The sequence below is a fragment of the Drosophila simulans genome, chromosome X (genome assembly GCF_016746395.2).
Source record: "Drosophila simulans strain w501 chromosome X, Prin_Dsim_3.1, whole genome shotgun sequence".
NCBI classification, from domain to species: Eukaryota; Metazoa; Arthropoda; class Insecta; order Diptera; family Drosophilidae; genus Drosophila; species Drosophila simulans.
The window spans coordinates 165,351-191,128 of record NC_052525.2 but is presented as its reverse complement, the minus strand read 5'-3'; the positions used below and the strand labels follow the sequence as shown (position 1 = coordinate 191,128).

Genomic DNA, 25,778 nt, shown 5'->3' with positions numbered 1-25,778 from the left:
CTAAATAAAAATGATTTAAAAAATAGTACACAAATACTAATTTAATAAAGTACTTTATTAAGTCATAAATTTTGACTTCACATACAATATATCAGTAAACATATTGTTTTTAATGCGTTTCGTATTTTGCGTAGAGAGCGTTCATCAAAGTTGTAAAAGAGCCTGCTGTGCGAAATATCTTTAAGAAAATAATACAAACAAATTTAATTTATATTGATCAATTAGTAAAATAACAAACTTTTTGAATAAAATATATTAAAATATTAATACAACATTAAGGAATGTGCTTACCCAAACAAGAAGAGGTCTGCCCAGTTCGAAAAAATAAGCACCGAGAACAGTTTCTCGTTGGGCGCGCTCAATTGGAAAAAGGAAGAGCTTCCGGTGTTGTGGAGGAATGTTTTGCCAAGGAATTACTTCGTATAGCAGCCAGGAAAATCGCTCAGCCTCCAAACGGACCTGTTCGGCACCGAAAAGATAGATGCACAGCTGTGTGGTAACGACCATCGAAAAGAAACCCAGAAAGGCGAAGTTTTGGTTGGTGTGTGGCATTATATACTGGCAAATTACTGAGCAGTAGAGTACACAGATTATAACAACCTCCACAAATGCGATCTCCATAAAACTTGAATTAAAATGTTGGACTAATTTAAGCAGACGAGCATGCTCAATAAAAATCCCACTTAATCCGAAGTCAGACCGAGATGGATTGAAACAGGAGGTCATCCTTTTAAGTTGTTGACCAAGGCGACGGTATTGTGAACTCACGCCTAAAGCACACCATCCATATAAGGTATCCACTCCAGTGGTGGAGCAGCAAAAGAAACTTAACACAAATACCATCAAGCAGCAGTCCATGGCGTAAACATGCGGTTGTGTCACATCGTATGGAAGTCTGAGATAAGAACAAAAAAGTATCTCAGTACATACATATATATATAAAATTACAAAAAGCTGAAAAATTATAGAAAAGATCAATCTATAAAATGACATTATACCAAATTGCACCAATTAATTAAAATGTTCATACTTTTTAAGATTACTCACAGCACACGGAAAGAGCTGACAGGCGCGAATTCCCCAGTGGAATGATACTTAAGCATGGTCAAAGCCACTGGCATCAACAGAAATGACACACTCGTGCCGGCACACATCATAAAGTAAATAGCAGCCATTAGTTGTCCCCTCCGATTTTGAGATCTCCACTCCTTACCCCCAAGATCCTCTTCCCTAAAAGGCGACTGAATCTGTTGAATTAGGGCCACCAGGTCGTGGGATTTGGCCAAGAATATAGCCATCTTCAGTAGCGAGGAGACCATCTGTAGCCCGTGCATCAGGGCCTCGGAAAAAAGCACGATTTGGTTGCGATTTTGGACCATAAAGGCGCACACGGTACAGAGCTCAAAGCTTGTGGTCAGACACATAATACAATAAAGAAGCGGAGATCGCAAAACATTGCCCTTTTCATCAGGCTGTAAATCCAAACCCATTCGGGCGAAGGTAAAACGCTGCGTCCACAGATTACCCAGAAACACCTCGATTAGCTTTGACATTTCGTCCTTTACTGAGTAAATTTATACTGAGGATATTTAAACTAAGAATGATTACCCATTTAAGTGTATTTAAAAATGTTTGGTGGGCTGGCTAGAAAAACTTTGAACAAAACTCTGTTGTCGCCTAATTAGTCTTTAAAATACAAGATAATTTATTGCCACGGGTAAGCGGAAAACTTGGCGAGGTAAAACGGGTTGGTTTGGCCAGCAAATGGTTTAATTATACGCTTGAGGCGACTGTCTGTCTAAAAACCCACGAAGCAACAGGGCAAAGCGTACCCCTCATGCCTAGCACCTTGGTGCAAGATTATTATTGTGCACATTTAAGTTATTAGCATATGAAGTTATTCATGCAACACACAATGTGTTCATTATTTGGTTTTTGGGTCTCATTTATTTGCACTTTATATGTAACAGGTTAGAGGATGCGTTTCCGACCATAGGATCAGGAGCAATAGCCGAGTCGATATGACCATTTCCGTCTGTCCGGCTCTCCATCTTTCTGTTCGTCCATATTAACGTCGAGATCTCAGGAAGTATAAAAGCTAGAAGGTTGAGATTAAGCATACAGATTCTAGAGACATAGACGCAACGCAAGTTTGTTGAGAATAATTATTCTAGTGTCGGGGTTGAGCCATGTTGCCACTCTAACGCCCACAAACCGCCCAGAACTGCCACGCCCACGCTTTTAAAAATTGATTGATGTTCTTTCTTATTTTTTCTAGTTTTGAAAATTTGAAATTGATTTGTCAAACAATTTTTTGCCACGCCCCCCAAAACTGCCATGGCCACACTTTTGAACAATTTTAAAATTTTTCCCATTTTATTCACCAGTGTCTATCGATTTTCCAGAAACATTATGAAATATCGCTATCGGATTTCTACTAGCTGAGTCGGGGGAGTCGACAATACCATCTGTCTTGATTTTAGATATGTATATACATATATATCATCGACATTGTCAGTCCACGGTTTAATATTACTGATGTAGGTTTTAAATACTTGATTCTTTACTCATTCCAGAATTTGACATTTTATCTAAAATTTATAAATTAGATGGTTAATTACCCAGTTGTATGTATTTCCGAGACAGTATTCTGTTTAGTTTTATTTAACTATTTTATTTATTTTATGAACTGATAGAACTTCAAAAATAAGACTACTTTCGCTCTAGTAGAACTTGCCGAAAACATAAACCTATCTAAAAATATGTTCATACATATGTGCACGGATACAAGTGTAAAATTCTGATAACTAGAGCCAAATCGGAAGAAAAAAATGTTCAATATTACCATTTAACACCATTTGTGGCCGTTTTTCTGCTTTGTTTTTTCGTTTCGTGCCGCTGAAAACTTTGTTGATATCCAAATCGTGAGCGTAATTGAAATTTATTGTTAATAAAAACAAAACTAACTAAAAAAAACTTGACAGGAAGAACAACATGAGAACATCCAAAATGACTTTGAAAGCGAAGCGCCCACCATAGTCACGAGTTTCGTAGTCAAAATAAGTTTAGGCTATTTTAAATTTGGCATTCTAGCTCTTATTTTGTTGGCATCCGTCGATGTATAATTCGTGCAAACAGGTGTTCCTTATTTTTAATATCATTGAATTCTTTCAAAATGAAGAACATATTATAATTCATTTTTAAAATAATTAATATTTCTTTTTATAATTTCTTATTATAATAAAAGAATAGATCATTATATTTATAAATATAATCAAATTAATTGAGTTCAATTAATCATCTTATGCACGAAAAAAAGATTTTTAAAAATCATTATTTGTTCTTAAAATTAATAGTGGAATGGGTAGAAGGGCCAAATCTTTAGCCAGATATTTTTTTTAGGTACAGTGAGGAAATAACTCTCACGCTACTGGGGAATCAGGAACACTACGCCTCGAGTTTTTTTAATGCAATTTCTTTGTTACGCAAATATCTACAATCGAACTTTTACAAGCCCAAAATGGAGTTTAGGTCTTCTTGTCGGTGGCGGCTTCTGTTTGCCTTACCACTTTAAGGTCTGTGGCTGTTCAGCCTTTTAGCCTTTCACAGTTTCCGACTAATATGCAAATAAATTGTAAGCAGTCACCTGTCATGCTGGCTCTTCAAGTCCCTCAGTCTCGCTGTATCTGTATGCCACCAAAGTGGTAGAAAAACCTAGAGGAGACTGCAGTTTTGTGCCTAGGAAGCGATTGTACTGTGTCCCTCAAACTGTGTTCACTTAAAAAAATATTTAATTTTGTTAAACTTCTGTTGTTATATAGACCGTTTCTGATCTTTTCAAATAAAACTTAAATTTAAGGGAAGGTGTATTTTACTTTCCATCAGTATTATATCTTATGGTATTTGAATTAAACTGATATTGTCATTATAAATAAAACTAATTCTAATCAGAAACTACTAAGGAGCCATTATCCGTGATGTTCCGTGTCATTGAATTCGCTATTGAAATAGGGAAATTGTATCGCCATTCGGATTGTGCACGGCTTCCTCTCTTCGGAAAATAGTCAATCTTAATGTAGGAAACTCAAAAAACTTCAACAACCAACGCAACCGGGTTGTTTTATTTGTTTTGTAACGATTTTAATGCCAAGCATAAACAATTATTTTGAATTGCAACACATTCTTTTTTTGTTCGCCATTTGCCATCGTTTGTTTTCAGTTTTCTGTTTTGTCTCTTATATTTTGCGTCGTGCGCAATCGTAATTGTAGATTTAAGATGTCGCAGATGTTCGGATGACTCGCTGGATGCAGAAGATGTTCACATACAATAGTTCGATGAGTCAGTCACTCAGGCGAGTACACAGGCAGTCAGTCAATAAGATACTCAGGTAATTGCCAAGCCGGTAGGTAGCACGTGTCGACAGAAAAGTTGGTATATTTCGCTCACTTGTCTTAAATTGTTCCGCTTCTCGCAATGCTTCTTAAATTAAAAAAGGTAGCCCCATTCCTTAAAAACGGTCATTGCGCAAAATTCAATTCGAAATTCTTTGGAGTGCAGCAAAGGTAAAAGCAGTAAAGTGTTAATGGTCATTGTTCAAACAAGCGATCGTAATGATTACTCTGCCAACTATTATATAACACAAATGTCGGCAAACGAAAGCCTCAAAGAGGTAACAAAAAAAGTAAAAACATCAGGAAAAAATAAAAACATTGAAACGGAGGCAACTGAAACTCCAATTGATTTTGTTGTATAATTTTTACAGCTTTATCTTGCCGGCAGCTGCATGAAATTTATTGAAGATGCGCTGTGCTTTATTACCGTTGATTTTCGGCGAGGGAATTTGCTGTAATTTAACGAGACAGAGGAAATTTCGCAAGGAGAAAGACGAACTTTGGGTTACCTTCCGCTTCTGGTCTAAAAGTCTTTTTGGTCATTTTTGTATGCATTTTTTATATTGATTAAGAATTTAAATTCAATTCGTTTTCTTCGTTTTGAATTTTGCTGTGCAATGTGTGCAAAGATGTATAATGGAATAAGGGAAGTGATCGTGCATTAAAAAGCTAGAAATGTGCCAATTGTTTGACGAGGTTTTGCAGAGAGCGAAAGTAAACTTGTCTTCTCCTTGTTGTCGTCATGCAAATTGAATAATACTCGCGAAATGTTGACAATTTGGTAGCCCCTGTGTTTCTGTTACCTATTCCCCGCAGTGCACGTCTTGCAGCGGAGCAGGAAACATTTTGCAGCTCTTGGAGTTGCAATTGCGGATCTCGGCCACCGGCCATGAAAGAGGAAATCAATGTTGCAGCGGCGGCCGAAAGCAGAAAACCAAAATCAGAAAATACAACAAAAAAAAAAAAAACAGCGGTAGACACTAAAAAGCGAAAAGTCACACGCTTTTGCTGCATAGCGAAAGCATTTTCACTTGCTGGCCAAGCCAAGTCCATTTGACGGTTCGTAGTTATGAGTGCAACAGGAAAAGAAGCCCAAGCTGAATGTACAGAGCTGTATAAACAACAAAATCATGCAAATTGAAAAGATGTGTCACCCCGGACTTATTAGTTCGTCAGATCATTCTGTTATAGCTCTGTCTTTCTTTACTTTCAAGCTGTCCTCATATACTATACGTCATTTGTCGATTAATTTATTTATTGTGCCAAGATCTGCTTTGTGCACGCGAGAAGAAGAGAAGAAACAAGTGAAATGCGCAACACGAAAAGGAAAGCGTAAGCGAGAGTTGCAACTGCATCTCATAGCAATGTAATTCGATTGCACTGCATCAAACGAGTTTCCCGTTGATCAAAAGCGCGTAAAGCGCACCCCTCCCCCCTGAAATTGGTGTGGCTGGTTAGCCATTTTTCACAATGAGCAGTTATTGAATTTCTTCGATAATATGTTGTATATTCGGTGCTAAGGCGGTTGCTGTTGTTGCTCACGTTGTTTGCTTCCTGTCATTTGATTTCATTTAGCTAATATGCAACTCATTTCAATTTTTATTATGTTGCAGCAGTTGAATGGTAATTTCGTTGCATCTAATTAATGATTGTTGTTGACACAGCAAAAAAATTGACCAACAAATGTTTGCACAATTTTGTTTTTACTTAAGAGAGGGTGGAAACCACTGCTTAAACTGTTTATTAATTGTTGTCTATAAAACAATGTTTGTATATGTATGTAAAGAATATTAATTGATTTAAAATCTATAACGATTATTTGGTTTGTTTTGAAGAAGTCCCAAATAGATTAGAAAACATATCTAAACATTACACAAATATTCACAAAGTAAGAAAGAGGAGGTTCATGCCAAATATATATAATCATTTCAGCGACTGACGCAAGATGATGTTGCAAACTGGCAACTAAGCAACAACAACAGCAACATCCAGCGACGAGTGTCATTGACTAATGTTGCATGCAGCGCATAAAGCTGGTAAAAGGTAACCGCAATAACCAAAAATTCAATCAACGGAAACCCAAGACCGAAACAATAGAAGCGAATTTGCTGTTTTTTAGCAAAGCGCAAAAAGTCTTGGAGATGATCTAAGTCCAGGCCACATATAAATAAATAATAATAGTATTATTTTGATGTATAATGGATAACTGATTATATTCATAATAACTAAAAATAAATAATAAAAACTTATAATTTAAAGGACGAAATCATTTTTTGTGCTAGTAAATATTATTATTCGAGAAGTAAAATGTTTCGAGCGGGGTCATCGGGGCAGGAGCTTCAAAAGGGGAGATGACAAAGTTTTTGAGTCTGCAAATAGTTGAGGGTGAGGTGTGCATTTATATATGTAAATAGTAGGCTGACATTTGCCGACAACGTGAAAGGGCAAGTATATATATTTTTTCGGAAAATAGATACCTTCGTCTTTGTCTGTCAATCTGCGCCCCATGTTCCCCTCGATTTACACTGCGGACAAAAAAAAAGTACTAGTACAAGTCTTTACGGATGTTTGTAAAAAATATAAATTTTTTTGGTGGTTTAATGTGCAATATTAACTAATGGAATTTTAATTTTATGAATAAAATATTCATATATTAAATTATTATATATTTAACTCTATTTGCGGTGCCTCAATCTCGATCCTCCGATCGATTGGGCCTTAAAACGCCGCGCAGCCATACAAATATGCTACTCATTGTAAAATGTTAAATGGGACATGGCTGGTCAGGAGTTTGGATAGTTAAAAGGTGCTTACGGGAGTTAAGGAGGGGCACACGAGGTATGGTGAGGGAAACCGGACACTTGCCACACCGGTGAAACATTGGCCGAACCAGCCGAGCCTTCTCTCTTAGCCCAGACAAATGTCAAGTAAGTATATTGTTTAGAAATCGCAGCCACTAAAAAATAACAATATATAACATTATAGCAAGTAATGTAAACAATATTTAATTTTGAAATAATATCTTTAAATACTGAAAATCTGTTTGAAAAATAAAAGTTTTCGAATTAACATCCCATCATCTATCAACAATTCGACTAATTTTATAAATATTCAAATATCGTGTGGCCGGCGCTTGTTTTGCTTGTTTGGCACTTTGTTGCGAATACTTAGCGGTTTTCACAATTCATGGGCCTCCAAAACTTGACCTCTTACTTGGAAGGTTCGCCTTGTTTCTATTGGGTTTCTTCTTCTTTCAGTTTGTAGCAAGCAATAATAATTTGAGGGCTTTGGATTTGGGATCGTCCGCTTTATTCTTTTAAGCCGAGTAACATCAAAATTATGCAGATGCATAATTTCCATTCTATTCAAAGGAATCTGTACAGTGATAGAAAAAATCTTTACACACACCCTGTAAGTCTCTGTTAATATGATATTTACAATTTGTATCTTATCCACAGTAATATTGCAATAATGTAAGTTGACTATTGTTATTTAGCTTCTTTTGATCGTACGCTAACCTCGACTTGCCTAGCAAAACTTTACAAAAAGATTAACTTGGAGATGAAAAATAAACGCTTTGGTTTAACGCTATCACCGCTATTGGTATTAAGGCTATGCAAATTGGTCTTATTTGCTTTCAAAGTGATTATTATTTATTGATAAAGATTGTACCAAAATATGTTAAATGTTTAAAGCAAAGCCTGGCGTCCAGTATTATCCTCGTCGTGTGTTTGCGTTCCACTATTTTGTTAGAAATCATATGGGACCCATTTAAGCGAATCGCATACATTTCGCCTTTTGGGTGTACGTTACAGCGCCATACTCCTCCACAATCTGATCGATGGCAATCTTGTTTAGATTCTCCAGATATAGACGCGTCTTTCGAGACTGGATAATATAACTAATGACGTCGTGCATATTATCGAAGAAAAGAAATCCGGCAGTTCCGCAGCTGAGGTCTAGATAGCGGAACCTATTAACATCGCAGGTGCATCCATCAAACAGGAAGTAAATAAAGTCATTATTGTTGTGATACCGGAACACCACGTAGTTGCCCCAAGGGGCCATCACGAAAACTCGCTCGGCACACCGGAATCCGGCTCTCAGGAGCTTGCAAATGCTATCGTAGCATCCATTCTCAGAGCCCACCACCGCCATCGTTTCCGGAATACGAAGAAGAGCCGGGTAATGATTCGGTTGAGCCCGAAGGACATCGTGGGGTCCGCTAGACTCTGGACAAGCGTCAAGTGGTTGCATCTGCTTTGGTGGTTCCGGACACGGAGGACATGGTGGTGCCTCGATGGGAGCCACAACTGCCGCGGGCTTCTTGCCCTTCTTTCCTTTGCCCTTTTTACCCATGGTTAATCGAGTCTACGTTTGCTTCCGATCACTTGAAAATAGTAAACGACTAGTCAAAGTAGCATATATCCAGACGTCTGAAAAGGCAAATTAAAAAAAGTATTAATTTCAAAGTTAATCCCAACCGATTACTCCGAAAACAGCGTGCCCACACATATACAATTACAAGTAAGACTTCCATTTGTGTGCGTATGTCATGTAAAACCAAATGCGATTCGGAAATGGGGACAAATTTCACTAATATTCGGAATATGCAGAGCTTCCAATAAGACTCACCAACTAGCTAAACACGATTTGATTTTGGTACACACTCGACACACCGTTCTTTTGTATTCCTAATTTGAAGTTCGGCCGAAACAAAATTTTAAATCAGGTCGAGAGCGAATCGGTAAAATTTTGTACAATTTTTTTTTCCGAGATTTTTTCGTGTGATTTTGTGTGTTCACAGACAATTTTACTTCTGATGTTTTGCCATCTGGCTTGTGATAGGCAAGTCCAAACACTGACAGTTTCAGCAAGGCAACGTGATCTAAAAAAAGTAAGAAAGCCATTGTATTTACTAAACCAACGCAGAGTAGGCTATGCTAGGTACTCGTAAACAGCTTAATGCATACATATATAATCGTCAGTTCTAAGTTTATTCAATTATTGTTTTATCACAACCTAAGGGAGTTTCAAACGCTGTCTAAATCCACTACTTTCCTTTATCTGCCTTTAAAAACGCTGCCTTTTACGGTTTGTCATGGAAGAAGGAAAATATGTAAATATTAAAAAAAAAATCTGATTTGATAAAAGGACCATTGAAATACGAATAACACGTATTTCTTAATTACACTATTTCTTAATTACACTTTATCTTTTCAAATGATGGCTATTTATGGATGGACCAGTGGAATAAGTCTCAGGTTTTTTGGCTAAATGATGATGAAATCAGCTTTACAAACGCAACCATACTAACCCAATGGGTTACATTTCATGGCTCACAGTGGTATCAAACGAATACGTCTCCAGAGGAACACACTTCTACGAGTTTGCTTCATCAAAAGAAACTCTCGGCTAATGGGGCAACCCAACCTGTCATGCCGGCAAACGTGAGTCGGCAGGTTTAGGACAGCCATATGGAGGAAGATATCGCTCTCTCCCACTCTCTATATACAAATGTGTGCAATCTTCAATATCATTATTTAATCAGTTGCTTTAATGTGGGATGATTTGGTAAGTACTAGAAGTAAGATTAATTTACCGGTCAAGTACTTTAACCTCTTTAGTTCTTTATAAAAAACAATATACTGTTCAAATTATACTTCATATACCCGTTACTCGTAGACTTAAAGTATATACTAGATTCGTTGAAAAGTATCTATGAAGTAGAAGGAAGCGTTTCCGACCATATAAAGCTTATATATTCTTGATCAGGATCAATAGCCCAGTCGATCTGGCCCTGTCCGTCTGTCCATCGTCGAGATCTCAGGAATTATAAAAGCTGGAATGTTGAGATTAAGGATACATATTCTAGAGACGAAATCGACGCAAGTTTTTTGAAACATTACCACGCCCACTATAAGGCCTACAAACCTCCCAAAACTGCCACGCCCACACATTTCAAAATTTTTTGATATTATTTGAATTTGTATTAGTTTCGTAAATTTCTATCAGTATATGTTCTATAAATATACCCATCCATATCTATATACATCTCCAACGCACTTCCTCTAGCGGAATAACACGTACCTGTAAGTCGACGCGATCGACTGCATCGTTCTTTCCTTGTAAATTCACATGGATATGTCGCCTTATGCAGATGCCCAAGTCTTTCTTTAAAAGTAACGGCATGTTAAAAACGTTGCAAAGTACATGGTCATAAAATTGAGCTTTTTGTCATAAAATATAGATTTTTAGCTTTAATCAGCGAAAGCTTAGTTTGTATTACTTAAGCTTTAAAGTGCTGAATAAGTTCATGCTGATTTTTTTGAGGAGGAAAAATTGCGCATAATTTATCTCAGAGAGCAGAGTTATTTAGCACCTCTCCGGTAGCCCTCCGTTCCTTTCTTATGACTGAAATCAATCTTCATTGACTGCAGGAAAATAACAAATGGTTTGCTGATTGTTGACACATGACCTATCCTGCAGTCGTATCGGTCAAAATAAAATACAGAGAGCAATCAAAGTTTTGATAACTGGGGTACCAAAGTGCAACAACCTAAAAGTCGACGCCAAAGTGTCTGGGGCAAGCCAAAAATAAGAACGAGAACCAAGTCATTGGGTCACAAGCCAAATAAAAAAAAAAGAAGTAGCAAGAAGGGAGAACGCTATAGACAAGAAACTCGACTATCCAATACCCGTTATGATAACATAAATAAAATTCAGAATTATGTTTTATGTATGGCCAAAATTTATTTGGCATAGGATAGAAATTGACAATCCAAAAAACTAAATTAAATTAAAAAACTGCTTCATACGGACGAAGGGACATGCCCAGATCTGGGCTAGTGATCCTGAGGAAGGTACATGTATATATAAACATAATACGGTAATGCTACAACGAATCTAGTATACAATTTTACTCTACGTGTAAATAAAAAGCGAGAAAACAAACGGGAAAAATCTGTGACAGTTCTGTTGTCCCTCCTACCCGCTGGCCAGATGACTAATGACGAATCGATTGGGCTAGACCACGGGACGACGACGGCAAAGTCCCTAAAGAGACTTAATCTGCTCGTTCATAGAAATCGCTGTCTTCAGCATTCCACGCTCCTAAATAATTAATTGCATATTTATAACATGTGTGCCAGACCTTTTCTTATACACCCTCTAAAGACATGATCCGAAAAAAACCTGCTCTCGCTGAAAAGAAGAAAACACTAGAACTAATATTAAATCTTTCCCGGAATTATTATCTTTCTATAATTTTTTTCACGTAAAAACTTATAAGATCAGGAAAAATAATGAATAAAGGAGCGATTCTGACCCTTTAAATCTATATTCTTGCGATGTTATTTTCTATGCTCTTGTTGTTGCCGCTTTCAGTAAATTCTCCTGGGCACCTGTTGAGTGGGCGTGGCTTCCTGTTAAACTTGTGATGACGGTGACGACATGTCGCCGTCTCTTTGACTGCTTCCGCCTCTGTCAAGTTGTCCTTGTCACGCTCATTGGTCCGCGATCTATTTTATTTTGCATTGCACTGCATGCAGAGCTTTTAAATTTTCATATGGTAAAGACCGATTGACTAAATTCGTTTTAAATTCTTATCATTACCTTTCCAAACATTTTTTTTACAACGCCCCATGGCTTATCCTATTATAATGGCATCTTAAACAACTTCAATAAATGTTAAATCTTATATGTTAGTTTTTTATATCAGAAAAGTGTAGTAATTTAAACTTTTAAACTAAAAAAGTAAGCTTATGAGCGTACTCTATTTTTAAGAACCTCGACTATTCCATTTTAAAAGAAATAGATTTGCTTTAAATTTTCCATGAGCTATTTTACTGGGCTGGGTAAGTGCTTCAAAACAGAAAAAACACAGTTACTCAATATGACAACTAAATAGTTCATATAGTCAAAAGACATAACAATGTGCATTGTGTATATATGTTGGTATTTATAAAATAATGAAGTTTTCATCAAAAGTTATATATGAACAGCGATCAATATATTACATAGATTTTTAGAGGTTAACTCAAGATTAGGGTTATAGGTTCCGATGAACTTTATTGCTTGCGATGCACGATAATTGCAACATATTTCCAGGGGAATCAAGGATTATTGCTGCCAGCTTGTTATTAATCATTAGCTTTTGTTGCCAGCAAAACATTGATAAACAAAATTTGATTGAAAACCAACAAAGCGCAAGGCTGATATTTTCCAAATGCGCCCAAGAGAATACACAGGCCCAGAGCAGAAAATAAAAGAAAAATCGAGGGGGTGAAAATAGTAAAATACAATGAGGACGCCGTGTCTAAGTATTGAACAACCATGTAGGGCTTTTGTCTGCTCTGGATTGTACCTAATCCTGTACCTTGTAATGTTTCTGATTCATATACGTACAAGCTCTTTACTTAAAGAGACTCGGCTCGTAATTCTGATATTGTCAGTTACGTCTGCCAACTATTGAAACATCACACAAGCCACCAAATTCCTGCTCACTTCCATACTTTTATTGCATTTTGTATTTTGAGTTACATAATAATTATAATCGCCAAGTAAGTTACTTGTAGAGAAAAAAAGAGTATATTAGATTCGTCGAAAAGTATTAAAATGATAAAAGGAAGCCATTCCGATTCTATAAGGATAACTGATCGAGTCAAGCTGGCCATGTCCCTACGACTGCCTGTCTGCATAATTTCGAGTATTATAAAAACTAAAAAGTTGAGATGAAAGCATGCCGATTCCGTGACGCCTGCGCTTTGCATGTTTCTAAAGGCTCACTATAACACATATATACATCAGCACGGGTATAATGAAGTAAAGGCAGCAAAACACACTTCAGTTGACACAGTTTACACATCCAGAGAGATATGTAAATTAAAGAGCCGTCAGAGTCAGCGCTCAGGTACATACATACATGTATATACACCAATGTATATCGACTTTTATGGCCTTTGACCCGCATAGCTGAACAAAGCTGTCATTTGTTTTTTTGAATCATTAAAAACTCGCTAGGGCCTTATTATGATTGAACTGTTTTCAGGTGGAGGCATGAGGTACCCGCACAACATTAGTACACATCAGCATATAACTCCGAAGCAAACTAATTGCACCAAAGAAAATTGCCATGACACAATGGTAAATTTCAAATAAATTTGGTCGTACGAAAAATAAATAAATGACGTAGCCTACAAACGTGACAACATCTCTTATGTTACTTTTAATAGAGCACAGAAGTATGCTTCCATTAACAATATTTTGCTTGTTTACTGTTTATCCCTTTTTGCGCCAAATTTCCAACTGCAGCCGTAACTTTGTGTGGAGAAGTTTTTTCGCTGCGGTTTCATACAATTGTCGTTGTCATTGTCTGTCTCACAATCAATAATAGCATCAAAAAATTCAGGAACTCACAAGAACAAAGCAAAAATCTAATATATTTTCACAGCGAAGATTTGAATGCTTTACATTAGAACAAAAAAATTATGAGACATGTAAAGCAATATAAGCAATTTATTTACATAACTTTTAATTTATATTCATATAAAAATTAAAAACTTGTTCAGTGTGGGTCCTGCTATGTCGATGGTGGATGCAAAATTCATCCAGGCTAATAGTTTAATGATTTTATTAAATGATTTTGTCATAATTTTCTGTGGAACCTAAACTTTATGAAAATTAATAAAGCCATTTTCGCAATATTTGAATGTATCTTTTGCCATGTGTATCCCGTAGCGGTTGCATCTACTTAGCTCGAAAGCTCATTAGGAAAAAGCTCAGCATTCAGCTAAAGCTTCGCCATGCTCCTCTGCCACCCTTTTAACCCGATTTTTTCGCATGACCTCCGGTCACAGAAATCTTCATCTTCGGTAGGATGTAAAATTCACATATTTCAGCTTTGTTGTGCGTGTCCCTTTTCTTCGTTTTTTGGCATGCACTTGTGGCGCTTTTACACCCAAAAACTTCTTTACTCCTTTTCACCACCCATAGGTTGGCCGTATTCAGCTTCGTGTCGACCTTCGGTACCTGACTTTCAATTCGGGCATGCATCAAGTGTAACACTCGGTTCCCTGTCAGTTTTTCCCGGGAACTCGACGCAGCGTGTTGTTCCATCGCATCTGCCCCAAAACAATTTTCATCTCAACAGCTACAAAAACAGTCCACTCTTAGCAGAAAATTAAATACCACCCTAGATAAAAACTAAAGGGAAAATTTGTTATTTCTTTCGTACATGGCAAAGATTCTTTTTTTACTTGTGTTTCTGTGATTTGAGTGTTTGAAAAATTTAACACACCAAAGAAGTAATTAATTTACAAGTTTCAAAGTCAAAGCCACCTCGGAGAACAGGTACTAAAAGAGTCGGTTAAATTTGAGTGGTAAATCATGCATACAATATTTTAAATCTTGCGCTTTATGATGAACTTCAATTATGCCATTTCCAAGTCCAGATATGAATGTTGCTAATTAATATGACGTGTAGTGCCTCTTCTACCGTATCATAATGCACACATTAAAACTTTAAATATATGTTAGTTGACTTACTAAAATACAACCTTTTCATACCTAACATCTTCAAAAATGTAATTTGGCAAACGATAATTTATTTTTAATCTAAATTAAAATTTAATAAGCATATTACTGGTGATATCTAAATCGATGAAGTAACTTGTTTTACCAAAAATTATAGGCTACTAGCTAACTAGCATTTTCAGATTTTTCCTTAATTATACTTTTGCAAATTTTCAAAATCCTTCCTTTTTTTTGCTTCAGGGGTCATTATGGCATTATTTTTCCTAACTGAACCAAAGGATTTCCCTATATATGTTCGATGTATTCATTATTTCATTAACTCAGTTACCGTAATCGATAATCAGATAAAATGTCTATTTTACGCACAGATAAACAGCTCTATTGGCATTGAACGCAATCATTGTCATGGCCAGTGTCGATTATTACCCATATTACTCATCAATGCCAGGGTTCCATCTCATATTATCCCTATCGTTTTATCCCCTTTTCATTGAAAATTGCCAGCTTTAAGACCTATATTCCCCCATTTTAATGGATTTCGTATTCGACACGGATACAATTCCTATTAAGGCCAACTATAAACCAAACGTAATTAACACTTATCTGTATCGTGTTAAATCGCTCACTGACTGGTATGACTGCCATGCAGATTACCTCTCATTAAATTTGTAGCTCCATTAAATTCCACTTCAAGGATATTCTCAAGCATTTGGAATTGGTTGGATTCAGGGAAAATTAATATTTATTTCCCAATTTCTATACGATATATCATTTAAAGAAATACAAATTTTATATATTACTGCTTGTATCAATTAAAGTTATCGATATTTTGCTGTAGGTGATTGATGTGATTGCTATATCACTATTTCGTTTATGGCAAATAAAGTTTTTCATTGACACCCCAATTCTGAATCTAATTTCTTTTTATCCCTAGTACTCAACATAAAACACCAATTAAAACGAGAACAATTGGAAACCCAAGCCTTGCGGGACATAGATCTCCAGTCCGCTGGGAGTAAGGAGAGTAAAAAGTCAATTATTTGAAAAAAATAAAGTTGTTCAACTGTTGTCGTTGTTTTCTGTAGTTCGATGTATCTTTGAGCTAAATCTGCAGCTTAGGGCGTACCTTTAAAGACCGGCGTACTGACCGCTTAGGTAAAGGGAAAGTGGAGCAACAACTTTTACGTTAACAAAAGACAATTTTTCCGCAACTGTGTCCCTAAGCAACCGAAGACATAGCTTCGAAAGAAAAAAGTATTTGTAAATAGTATAAGTATACGATATTAATTATTAATTACGAAGGCTCTTATCTAATATATTATGTTATTGCTCAGTAAACAGCAAAAGTTGGTAGGGAGACTTTAAGAACCATTCAACAAAAATAGTATGTTTGCCCCACTGTGGCGAGCTAAAAAAAGCTCTTTCATACTACACACATGGCCACATGGCCCATGGCTGATAAGAAGCTCTTGTGTACCAGCATGTCATTTGGCTGCTTTGGGTTATTGGCTTTTGCTCGTTGACTCAGAATTCAAAACTCAGACTTTTGTTGCCTGCACATAAAGAAAAATGTTTGCGATAATCTATTTAAAGCAATTAATAATTAATAAATCACTGTTTAGAAGGCAACGCGGTTTCTAAATCGAGATCTTTCTTTTAATCTTAGGTCGCAGCAGTATCACCTCCTTGTAACAAGTGACATTTTAAGTTAAGTACGTGTTTGTTTACTCGGTTGTTGCCAGATACATGTTACCAACAGTAACAGTAATTAATTTTACTTAATTCTGTGTTGGGGAATTCGAAGAGATGGGAAGCTTAAAGAGCGGTACAGTTTTATATTTCATGTAATATAAGCTATCAACAGATCTTCTCTTTCGAGTGAATGGGTACTTTAGTCAAGTGACTCGATTATAAAGTTTGTTCTTATTTTATTTAAATGTTTTTCTAAGTGTTAGTAAAGGTCGTATTGCATTCGGTGAATTGCCAACCATTTTATCCCTTTTATTTTGTTTATGAATGTGTGGGTTTATTTCAATTGCCTTTTTCTTGTCATATATTGGGCAGACACCAAGTCGCGCCTACATTGCTGAATACCTATATGCATGTTCCAATGACCCCAATGACTTATTCGTAAAGCCAAGTTTCGGATTCGTTCATATCGGTTATAATCATTTCCTTATTATTTTGTCTAATGGTGTTCACCCTCATCCGAAAAGTAGCATTATTATTAATTTTTTCTGACACTTAATTTAGCTCAGCTTGTCCTTGTTCTGATTGTTTATTTGTGTTTCAGCTGCCTTCATTCCTTGTGAAAGGCCCAAATTCATTACCATTCCTCACACAACGTGAGCCCAAAAATCAGAAGAAAAATGTATCAAGGGGAGCCCTGAGAAGTATCTTTGTGTGTTTTTGTTTGTTGTGACCATTGTTACTTCTGTCTGTTGCTTTGTCAGTTCTTCCCGTCATTTCTTTCACTACATTGCAATTCAATTAATGTATATTATTTAAGCACAATATTCGCTATAGCCAACTGCATTAATACGTACATATGTCTATTCGCAAATACGTTACAAGGTTCCCCATTTCTGTGTATAAATCTTCACATTTCACCCATTGCATTAACAGTTTTTTAGAATTGTTTAAGAACAATTAAAAGGCAGCATTTTCTTCTCCTGACTAAGGACTTTCTGTCAGTGTGGCAAGGAAAGTCCGCCCCTTTAATAATTTTTTTATGCCACCCTTTCTTATTCTTTGGTAATTCATCTGACATTTTAATAGCTGACAGGCCGATTCATTCAAATTCATTCATTCATTCAAATAAATTTTTTATATAAAAAAAGTAAGAAGTATAAAGTGACGATAGTGTCATGTTTATCAACCAGTAATCAATTTCATCTTTGTATATACCCGTTATTTGTACCCGTTACTCGTAGAGTAAAAGGGTATATTAGATTATTTGAAAAGTGTGTAACAGACAATAGAAAGCGTTTAAGACAATATAAAGTAAAAATATTTTTGATCAGGATCAATAACCGAGACGATCTGGCCATGTCCGTCCGTATGAACGTCGAGATCTTATGAACTATAGAAGCTAGGAGCTTCTTGTTGCCAAGCCCACTCTAACGCCCACAAACTACCCATAACTGCCAAGTCCACACTTTTGCAAAATATTTTGATATTTTTTCTTTTTTTTTATTTGTTTTGTAAATTACTATTGATTTGCTAAAAACTTATTTCCACGCCCACTCTTACGCCGACAAGCCGCCCAAAACTGCACCGCCCGCACTTTTGAACAATTTTTCAAGTTTTTCTTATTTTATTTACCAATATTTATCAATATTCCAGAAAAATTATATATTTTAGAGTTCGTATATCCACTAGCTGAGTAAGGGGTATCTGATATTTATATATTTTTCAACATGGTATTTAAATCTATGACAGATCTTTGGAGTCAATCTCTCCCTTTTGTTGGCTTGATATTTTCCGTCTTTCTTTAACAAACTTTTTTCCAGCAGCAGAAAACTAGGAAGGTGTGTTGTTATTGTTTTGTCTCTGATCCACAATCCCTTCATTTGCAGGTGAACACAGGAATACAACGCAAAAATTTGCATTCTCAATATATTTGCACATTCTGGTGGTAAGACGAAAAGCAAAGGGATAAACGCTAAATAGGCTAAGAATAAGCTAAGTACGATGGACTAACAGTTTGCCAGTGAGCGCTACATTGCCAGCTAAGCTGCAAATATAAAACTGCATACGAAGCATGAACATTAAGTCTTAAGCGAGGGTCGTTGATTTATCAGTAGCCTCAACAATCAGGGAGACCACACAGGTATTCCAAGGATTACAATATGCGTGGCCGCCACTTACGCCGCCGATTCAGCCTGCAGCCCTCGTTTATGAAGGACGACAATGCCGAGGATAAGCCAAAGCGTGATAAGTAAGTCATTACAGCAGATATTCGTTATAAAATCATATTCGAATCGATGATCTCGGTGACTTGAATTTCTATCGAAATATAAAAACATATTCACTTATGCCATGTATGAATGATAAAGCGAAGTTAAACATTAACATTAACATTAACATATTTATGAGAGCGAAAGCAAGGAATATCATAACAAAAATTAAGAAAACAGTACTTAAAGCATTTCGTGATTAAAATAAGCAGAGTATACCCATACCTTGGTTGCAGCCCACCAAACCACAACTTATAGCAAACTACTTTTTTCATAAAATGGTTATAAGAAAAAAAAACTGAAAATGATTTGGCGAACTGTATCAGAAAATTGTCGTGAACATTTGTAAGATTCTCATTTTACTTAAACTGGCATTATTTTTTCAGCACCAAGGCAGCATTCTTATTATTCGACTGGGTTCAAAAGACGACATAAAAGGGAAAGAAAAACGCAGTCACTGATGTTCGTAGTTTGCATACTTTTCATTTGTTTCGCTTGTCAGGACAAAAATTTCAAGTTCTTACTGCTTCTGATTACATTTTTCCTTGTGTTTTCTTGCTTTGTCCCTTTAAAAAAAACAAATATTAATAAAACACCTAAGGTACCAAGAAAGCAGAGTAATATAAAATCATGGATTCTACGTATTGTCCAACCAAATTTGGCACTTGATTGTACCGTTGACTTAAAGAGTTCTTGTTACAGAGTAACATATTTCTTCAGCCATGCTTTGCAAAGTTTTGACTGAATTCAATATATCCTCTCAAAGGGTATATAATAATGAAGAGCAAAGCCTTTCATAATGCTGTGCACTAACTAAATGTTTCATGTTCGTCTTTCTTAACCTACCTCAATGCCAACCGAAAATCACGCATTCGCAGGGTTGGTAGAAACAACGCAGTAGATGATGCCATTGGACCGGCCAACGCACGCCACAAAATCGTCGTCATGGGCTCTGCAAAAGTGGGAAAAACGTCAATAATCACCCAGTTTCTGTACAACACATTTAGCACCAAATACAAGCGGACCATTGAGGAAATGCACCAAGGCAACTTTTCCATCGCCGGCGTGAGCCTTACCCTTGATATTCTGGACACTGCCGGCTCATACGAGGTGAGCAAAAATTACGCCACGTACGCTTAAATCAAAGTTTCCCTTGATTTAAGTGCCGCAAGGGTTTCTTGAATTTGTTGATTTTTATTAACGGTTATAAAATCATTTGTAGTCATTAAAAGTGAACTTGATTGAATTGAATTTACAGTTACTGGTATGAAGGGTATCCCTAGTACATCCAGACTCACTCTACATATAAATTGCATGTGGACAGCCAAAAGGTTCAAAAGCTGGTATTCATGCTGACTTATTCTGTGCCAAAAAATTTGGTAGTTCTACTAAAGTCCCCGTAATCGCTCTGCAGCAGCGTTTTTAAATACTCTAAAAGGACTGTACCGGTCCCAGCAGCATAGATTTAGTTTCTGTGTAATAATTTCGCAGAGCGATATTTGATCTTTTGACCTGGATTCAGTTTTCCGAATCCGATTCCTTAATACAAATCGGCTGATTTTACAGAAAAGTCCCCCATCTTCGTCATTATTTTATACCCGTTCAACAGGCTGCGCGTAAGTTACAACCTTACTATTCAATTTGCGTGTTGAAATTGTCTTATTCATGTAAGCGAACATCAGAGGGCGGTCGTTTACGACTACATGGTGTAGTACACTTTCTACATAGTTTACATACCGAACATATAATTGCTGGCTATATGCTGGATATATATGCTGCAAATAGAGTCAATCAAGCAGAGACTGACCGAACAAAACTAAATGAACTGAGACTGTCAATGCGACATTTGGCAATGTGTCCTGAGTGAAAAATGAACAGACATTTTTAAGGCGTTCCCATAAAAAAAGTATAAATCGCGTTGTTAAACTAGTCATTTTCAAAATTAATTATTTGTAACTGACTGACTGACATTATTGTATAGATATTTTATTATTAACCAAGTTATTAATAATAATAACGAATGGGCAAATATGCAAGCCAAAAAGCTAACATTGCGCAACAGAAATATTTTTTTCTCAGGACAATGTCTATATTTACCTTTAAATAAAAAATTTTTAATAACTTAATTAAAATCGTACACATATATAAGATTCTAATGTTTTAAAAAAAATCATAATTCTTTACATTCTTTATCAGTGCTGAGATTTCCATAATCGGCACAGAACTTGCCTTGTCCTGGGGCTTGGAAAGGTTCCAAACACAATTCATAAATTATACACATAGGAACTCAGTTTTTGGTTGGGTATTCTGCCACAATTGTGAACATGCATTAGGGTAAATGCAAGGGGGCACATATCAGAGATGAAGGTCATTTCTACGGAGCCACCAACTACCTCTAATTAGACCAGAGACACACAGGGGAGTACTTTTGTGTAAATATTAAATTCAGGAATTGGCAAAGTACGATAGCTATATGAATTAATGGGTAAGTGATTTTCCTGCTTGGTATTTTCCTTAAGTATTTTAACATGATATGGGTTTACAAATTATAATTATATGCTTCTATTATTCTGTATATTAATATTTAAGCTGGTATTTTCTAGCAATTTAGCTATATTAATGAAATTATATTATGTGAATGTAGTTAAATATGCATTATCTACCGGTAATAAAATCTATGATAAGGTTTTTAAAACGGAACATTAATATTCAAATACATTTTTTTAAACGGTAAACAACAACTGTTAAAGTAATCCTCACTTAAAATTCATCGTTTTCAAAAGCTTCTTTCCTTACATTTAAAATAAATGGAAATTATCGTAAAAAATAAATAATAATATTAAATATTATTAACGCGTCTAAATAAGATCAAAATTTGTATTTTCCTTTTCTTCAGTTCCCGGCGATGCGAGCTCTTTCCATATCCTCGGCGGATGCTTTTATTTTGGTCTACGACGTAACCGATGCCACCACTTTTGAGGAGGTGCGCACAATTCGCGATCAGATCCACGAGACTAAGGCCACTACCGCGGTTCCAATTGTGGTTGTCGGGAACAAGATCGATCTCTTAGCAGATGGAGAAACCGAGCGAGAGGTGCGTTCTAACTTTATTTCCTTATTTTCATTATACCGAGCCCAAATTAATTTCCTGTCAAATGAAACCGCGTAATGATTTTCATATTTAAGTGCACTGCTATGTTTCTCGACTTGCCATTTGGCACCTCCCTTCATCTTGTTAATGTTGTCTTTTTGGCAAAGAAAAGTCGACAATTATGTAAAGTTTTTCAAACAAAAAAATTTAACATCTTAAATGTGAAATTGGGTGACATAGCTGACTAAAAGCTAAAAACGCCCTTTGCGAAAGTCTCACAAAATAAAGTACCATCACTTTTGGTTTCACTGCTGAATTTAATTCGTTAGATAAAAATAGCTCCTTATTCCTTTCATTAAACAATATTAAATATATTTACAGCTTACTTATCATATATGTTAGTCGTAGAGTATAAGGGTATATTTGTATTCGCTAAGAAGCATGATAATCTATCTTTATTCAAAATCGCCAGCACTGCTTTAAACCATAAAATTTTTTATTTTCATTTATTGCAAAAATTTAGAAACAGTTCGAGATATCGAAAACCAAGACAGCTAGAAAATTGCTCCTAAGCATATAGATCCTATTGAGGCCTACGCTCATGTGTGTTTTTAAAACTGCCATACTCATTATAACGCCTACAAGAAAAAAAAACTGTCAGACGCCTTCTTTCTTACTAATCAATCCAATCAACATGTTAAGTTTTTAAGGATTTCTCTACTGCCGACGAAATTTTCTTCAAATTTGTATTGGAACTTCAAAGTTGTAGAAAAGAGTCCTGAGAATTTGAACGAAATCAAATGATAAAAACACTATAATTTCGGCCACCCAATTGCTTTCCCCATTTAATGTTTATTTGCCTTTTCGTAGGTTGAGTACGCCACCACAGAATCGGTAGTTACTGTGGACTGGGAGAATGGATTTGTAGAGGCTTCAGCTTCCAGTAATGAAAACATTACCCAGGTGAGCCCAATCATTTGTCAACCCAACCTAGCGATTATATAATGCCCTCGACCCTAGGTGTTCAAGGAACTGCTGGCCCAGGCAAAAATAACTTACAATCTGAGTCCGGCCCTCCGTCGTCGTCGTCAGTCGTTGCCGCAGCAGATTGGTAACAATGGACCCGGCACCCCGTTACACCACCACCAGCACCACACCCAGCACCACAATTCTGGAGGTGGTACCTCCGCTTCTACCTCCTCTGCAGCCGCAGCTGCGTCGTCTTCCGGGGGATCCGGATCCCATGCTCCTACACCTGCCCAGCTGCAGCACCTCCAAAGAATCCAGGAGCGAAGTTTGGGCGCCAAACGCAATTCGTGCATCATTTCCTAAACAGGGCAAACTAAAAGAGGTCTAATACATAATGGTTTTCAACACCTTTTCAATAGTCAATAACAACATGGGTCGTATTTCTAAACTCAAACAACAGAACTAATATTAACACAAGAGGTAGATTCATTCTATTCATTCTAGTCTTGTAAGGGAAGACAACTTTCTGGGTGAGCTAGAATACATTTTCTTAAAAACATTACATGTCGTCTAATTAAACAGATTTTTTTTTGTTCGCAAAGGATATTAAAACGTTTAAAATCGCTTGATATCTGAAAGTATATTCTAATATATTTTTGTCCACGAGCTTGACGTTATCATTTTCAATGACTCAAAAGTATTTCGAAATCCTTTTAGGCAGATTTAGCACTCTTAAATTGTATTTTGCAGGTATAGAAAGAAGAAGGATCATATAACTAAGCGGGGTATTTTTAAAGTTGTCTCCCTAGGATTTCAAATTTTATCAATCTAAACAAATGAAATCCTCAATATTGTAGAGCAATCTCTACTCAAATGTACCTCTATCTTACTATTATTGCTCCAATAACGTAAGTACCTACATCACAAGCCTCTGGTTTCCTAAACTCAGCTTTTAGAATACTTAAGTGTGTGACCAAAAATTAAATCGTCAAAAAAAATATACAAATCACTGAGATAAACATATACAATAACCCAAGACAAATTAATTTTTACAAGTACTTAGTTGAGTATTTGTCTTATCTGATTTAACAGGAATATATAAAATTATTTGTTCATTATTGTGTATAGATTACACTGTACACAATAAATTTTTTTTGCATAAATGTGCTTTCTACAAGTTTCTGGTTCTTACATTTCTTTTGCGGAACACTATCTTAAGTTACAAAACGCAAATGTTAACTCTGAGATGCAATTTGAAATCAAACATTTTTTAAAGGGAAGACTTAAAGATTATTTATAACCTGTATATACAAACTTTTCTTACTTTGACAAGTGGTGTCATTATATCAATTTTGGAAAGAGTGATTTATTTTAAATATGTAGTTTTAAAAATTTTTTGGGACTCGTAGAGTTAAAGGATATACGTTATTAGGTGCGTTGAAAAGTATTTAAGAGGTACAAGTAATCGTTTGCTACCCTTGTTTTGATCTGTCTCTTCGTCCGTCCGTGTGAACGCTATGATTTTTAGTCAGTATCACTAGCCGATCGGCCAGATCAGTCTGTCCGAGTAAAACCTGTGATCTCAGGAACTTAAAATGTTTGAAAGCTAAGATTAGCAATGCAGATTTTATATAGGTAGACGCAGCGTTAGTTTCTTCTAGAAGATTCTTACGACTTCTCTAACACCGCCCAAAATTGTCACGCACACCAACCTTCGTTATGGCAAAAGAATATTTACATTTCTCCCTCGCACTGAGTGACGGGTATCTAATAGTCGATAGACTCGACTATGACATTCTTTTTTGTTTCAAATTGTGCAATGATTAGTGATTAGATTCTCAAACTACATTGAGTTGTTCTTATTGTCAAAATTTAATTGTTAAATTTCCCAAAATTACATTAATGGGACACAACAAATGCAGATGATTACTATGAACAAATTCCAAATATGGTCACGAAAATGGAGAGGATGCAATGATGGCAAAAAAAAAGACTGTATTAAATAATTAAATAACGAAGAATGCACTTGCCTGTTGTGGGCGTTCAAAAATGGCCATAAATAGGATTGTTTTGGGACTCTTACTTCAGCTACTCTTTCCGTAGCTATATTCGGAATGTGTGCATCGTAACTTACAAAATCTGTTGGATCCCGCCTAGTTATTTATTAATAGTTCCATTTTGCAGCACAGTGTTATACCACATACAAAACTAAAAAGAAATGGTAATAAGATTGATAAAAAGAACTACGATAGAAATAATTTTATACTATGTGAGTGGCGAACAAAAACAGATTCATACTGCAAGGTTATAAAATTACACATTACACATGAGGTAATGGCCGAGTAAATGCAATTCACATTTTATACTATTGCGCATTATGCCAATACTTCATATTATTATATTAATAAAAACTTATGTTCGATTTTCATCCTATCTTAGAATAAATTATTATGTTCTGAGTAATACGGAAAATAGGCCGATTTCGGAATTTTCCTTAGGCGTCAATTGACCCCTTTACCAATGGTGGGAAGTCAGTGTTGAAAAGTGAATGTGGAAGTTAAGACAGAAACCAAAAGCAAATGCGTAGTTAAAAAAAGTAGCTTTAATTGGCAAGAGAAATCCAATACCTATCTTTAGAAACGTAATGAGTGTATATTTGACTTTTATTTCTCACTTTACGGCTAGCTATTATATGGGTCAAAGCAGAAGATTGAAACAAATGGTTAAGATTGAAAACGAAATGAAAACACCAAAGAATATGACAAGGACAAAAGCAATTGCAAATTATGAATACGTGTATAGATTGGTAAAATATATATGATAATATTATGGTA

The 25,778-nt window shown here is 35.9% G+C and overlaps 3 protein-coding genes and 1 long non-coding RNA gene across 5 annotated transcripts in view; 2 read left to right on the top strand and 2 right to left on the bottom strand.

The window, feature by feature from the left end:
• LOC120285297 overlaps positions 1 to 6,839 on the top strand; it is a 114,505-nt gene extending 107,666 nt beyond the window's left edge. Inside the window, exon 4 of one of the 2 annotated variants that reach the window (XR_005544551.2) lies at positions 6,325 to 6,839. This is a non-coding gene — a long non-coding RNA (uncharacterized LOC120285297). The remainder of the gene's footprint in view (positions 1 to 6,324) is intronic. The other variant, XR_005544549.2, reaches the window with a different exon arrangement.
• Positions 42 to 6,329, bottom strand: LOC6724765 (odorant receptor 1a). The gene is made up of 4 exons (XM_002105772.4): positions 2,846 to 6,329; positions 1,048 to 2,591; positions 292 to 895; positions 42 to 178 (listed from the first exon to the last, which is right to left on the bottom strand). Exons 2-4 carry the CDS (start codon positions 1,551 to 1,553, stop codon positions 110 to 112), a joined length of 1,179 nt encoding a protein of 392 aa, XP_002105808.2. The 5' UTR covers positions 1,554 to 2,591; positions 2,846 to 6,329; the 3' UTR covers positions 42 to 109.
• Positions 6,840 to 8,022: 1,183 nt separating the features above from the next.
• On the bottom strand, positions 8,023 to 9,253 carry LOC6724764. The gene is made up of 2 exons (XM_016173241.3): positions 9,028 to 9,253; positions 8,023 to 8,828 (listed from the first exon to the last, which is right to left on the bottom strand). Exon 2 carries the CDS (start codon positions 8,749 to 8,751, stop codon positions 8,164 to 8,166), a length of 588 nt encoding a protein of 195 aa, XP_016037515.1. The 5' UTR covers positions 8,752 to 8,828; positions 9,028 to 9,253; the 3' UTR covers positions 8,023 to 8,163.
• Positions 9,254 to 14,449: 5,196 nt separating this feature from the next.
• Positions 14,450 to 25,307, top strand: LOC6724763 (ras-related protein Rap-2b). Its single transcript, XM_016173195.3, has 6 exons — positions 14,450 to 14,742; positions 18,504 to 18,865; positions 19,763 to 19,994; positions 21,781 to 21,978; positions 22,846 to 22,938; positions 22,996 to 25,307. The coding sequence occupies exons 2-6, from the start codon at positions 18,777 to 18,779 to the stop codon at positions 23,305 to 23,307; spliced, it is 924 nt and encodes a 307-aa protein (XP_016037512.1). The 5' UTR covers positions 14,450 to 14,742; positions 18,504 to 18,776; the 3' UTR covers positions 23,308 to 25,307.
• Positions 25,308 to 25,778: the final 471 nt, after the last annotated feature.

Coding starts and splice junctions, on each gene's coding strand:
- LOC6724765 (XM_002105772.4), bottom strand. CDS start 1,553: ATGTCAAAGCTAATCGAGGTGTTTCTGGGTAATCTGTGGACGCAGCGT. Junction 896..1,047: donor GTCAGCTCTTTCCGTGTGCT/GTGAGTAATCTT, acceptor TTCTTATCTCAG/ACTTCCATACGATGTGACAC. Junction 179..291: donor GCAGACCTCTTCTTGTTTGG/GTAAGCACATTC, acceptor ATTTTCTTAAAG/ATATTTCGCACAGCAGGCTC.
- LOC6724763 (XM_016173195.3), top strand. CDS start 18,777: ATGCGTGGCCGCCACTTACGCCGCCGATTCAGCCTGCAGCCCTCGTTT. Junction 19,995..21,780: donor ACACTGCCGGCTCATACGAG/GTGAGCAAAAAT, acceptor CCTTTTCTTCAG/TTCCCGGCGATGCGAGCTCT. Junction 21,979..22,845: donor ATGGAGAAACCGAGCGAGAG/GTGCGTTCTAAC, acceptor GCCTTTTCGTAG/GTTGAGTACGCCACCACAGA.
- LOC6724764 (XM_016173241.3), bottom strand. CDS start 8,751: ATGGGTAAAAAGGGCAAAGGAAAGAAGGGCAAGAAGCCCGCGGCAGTT.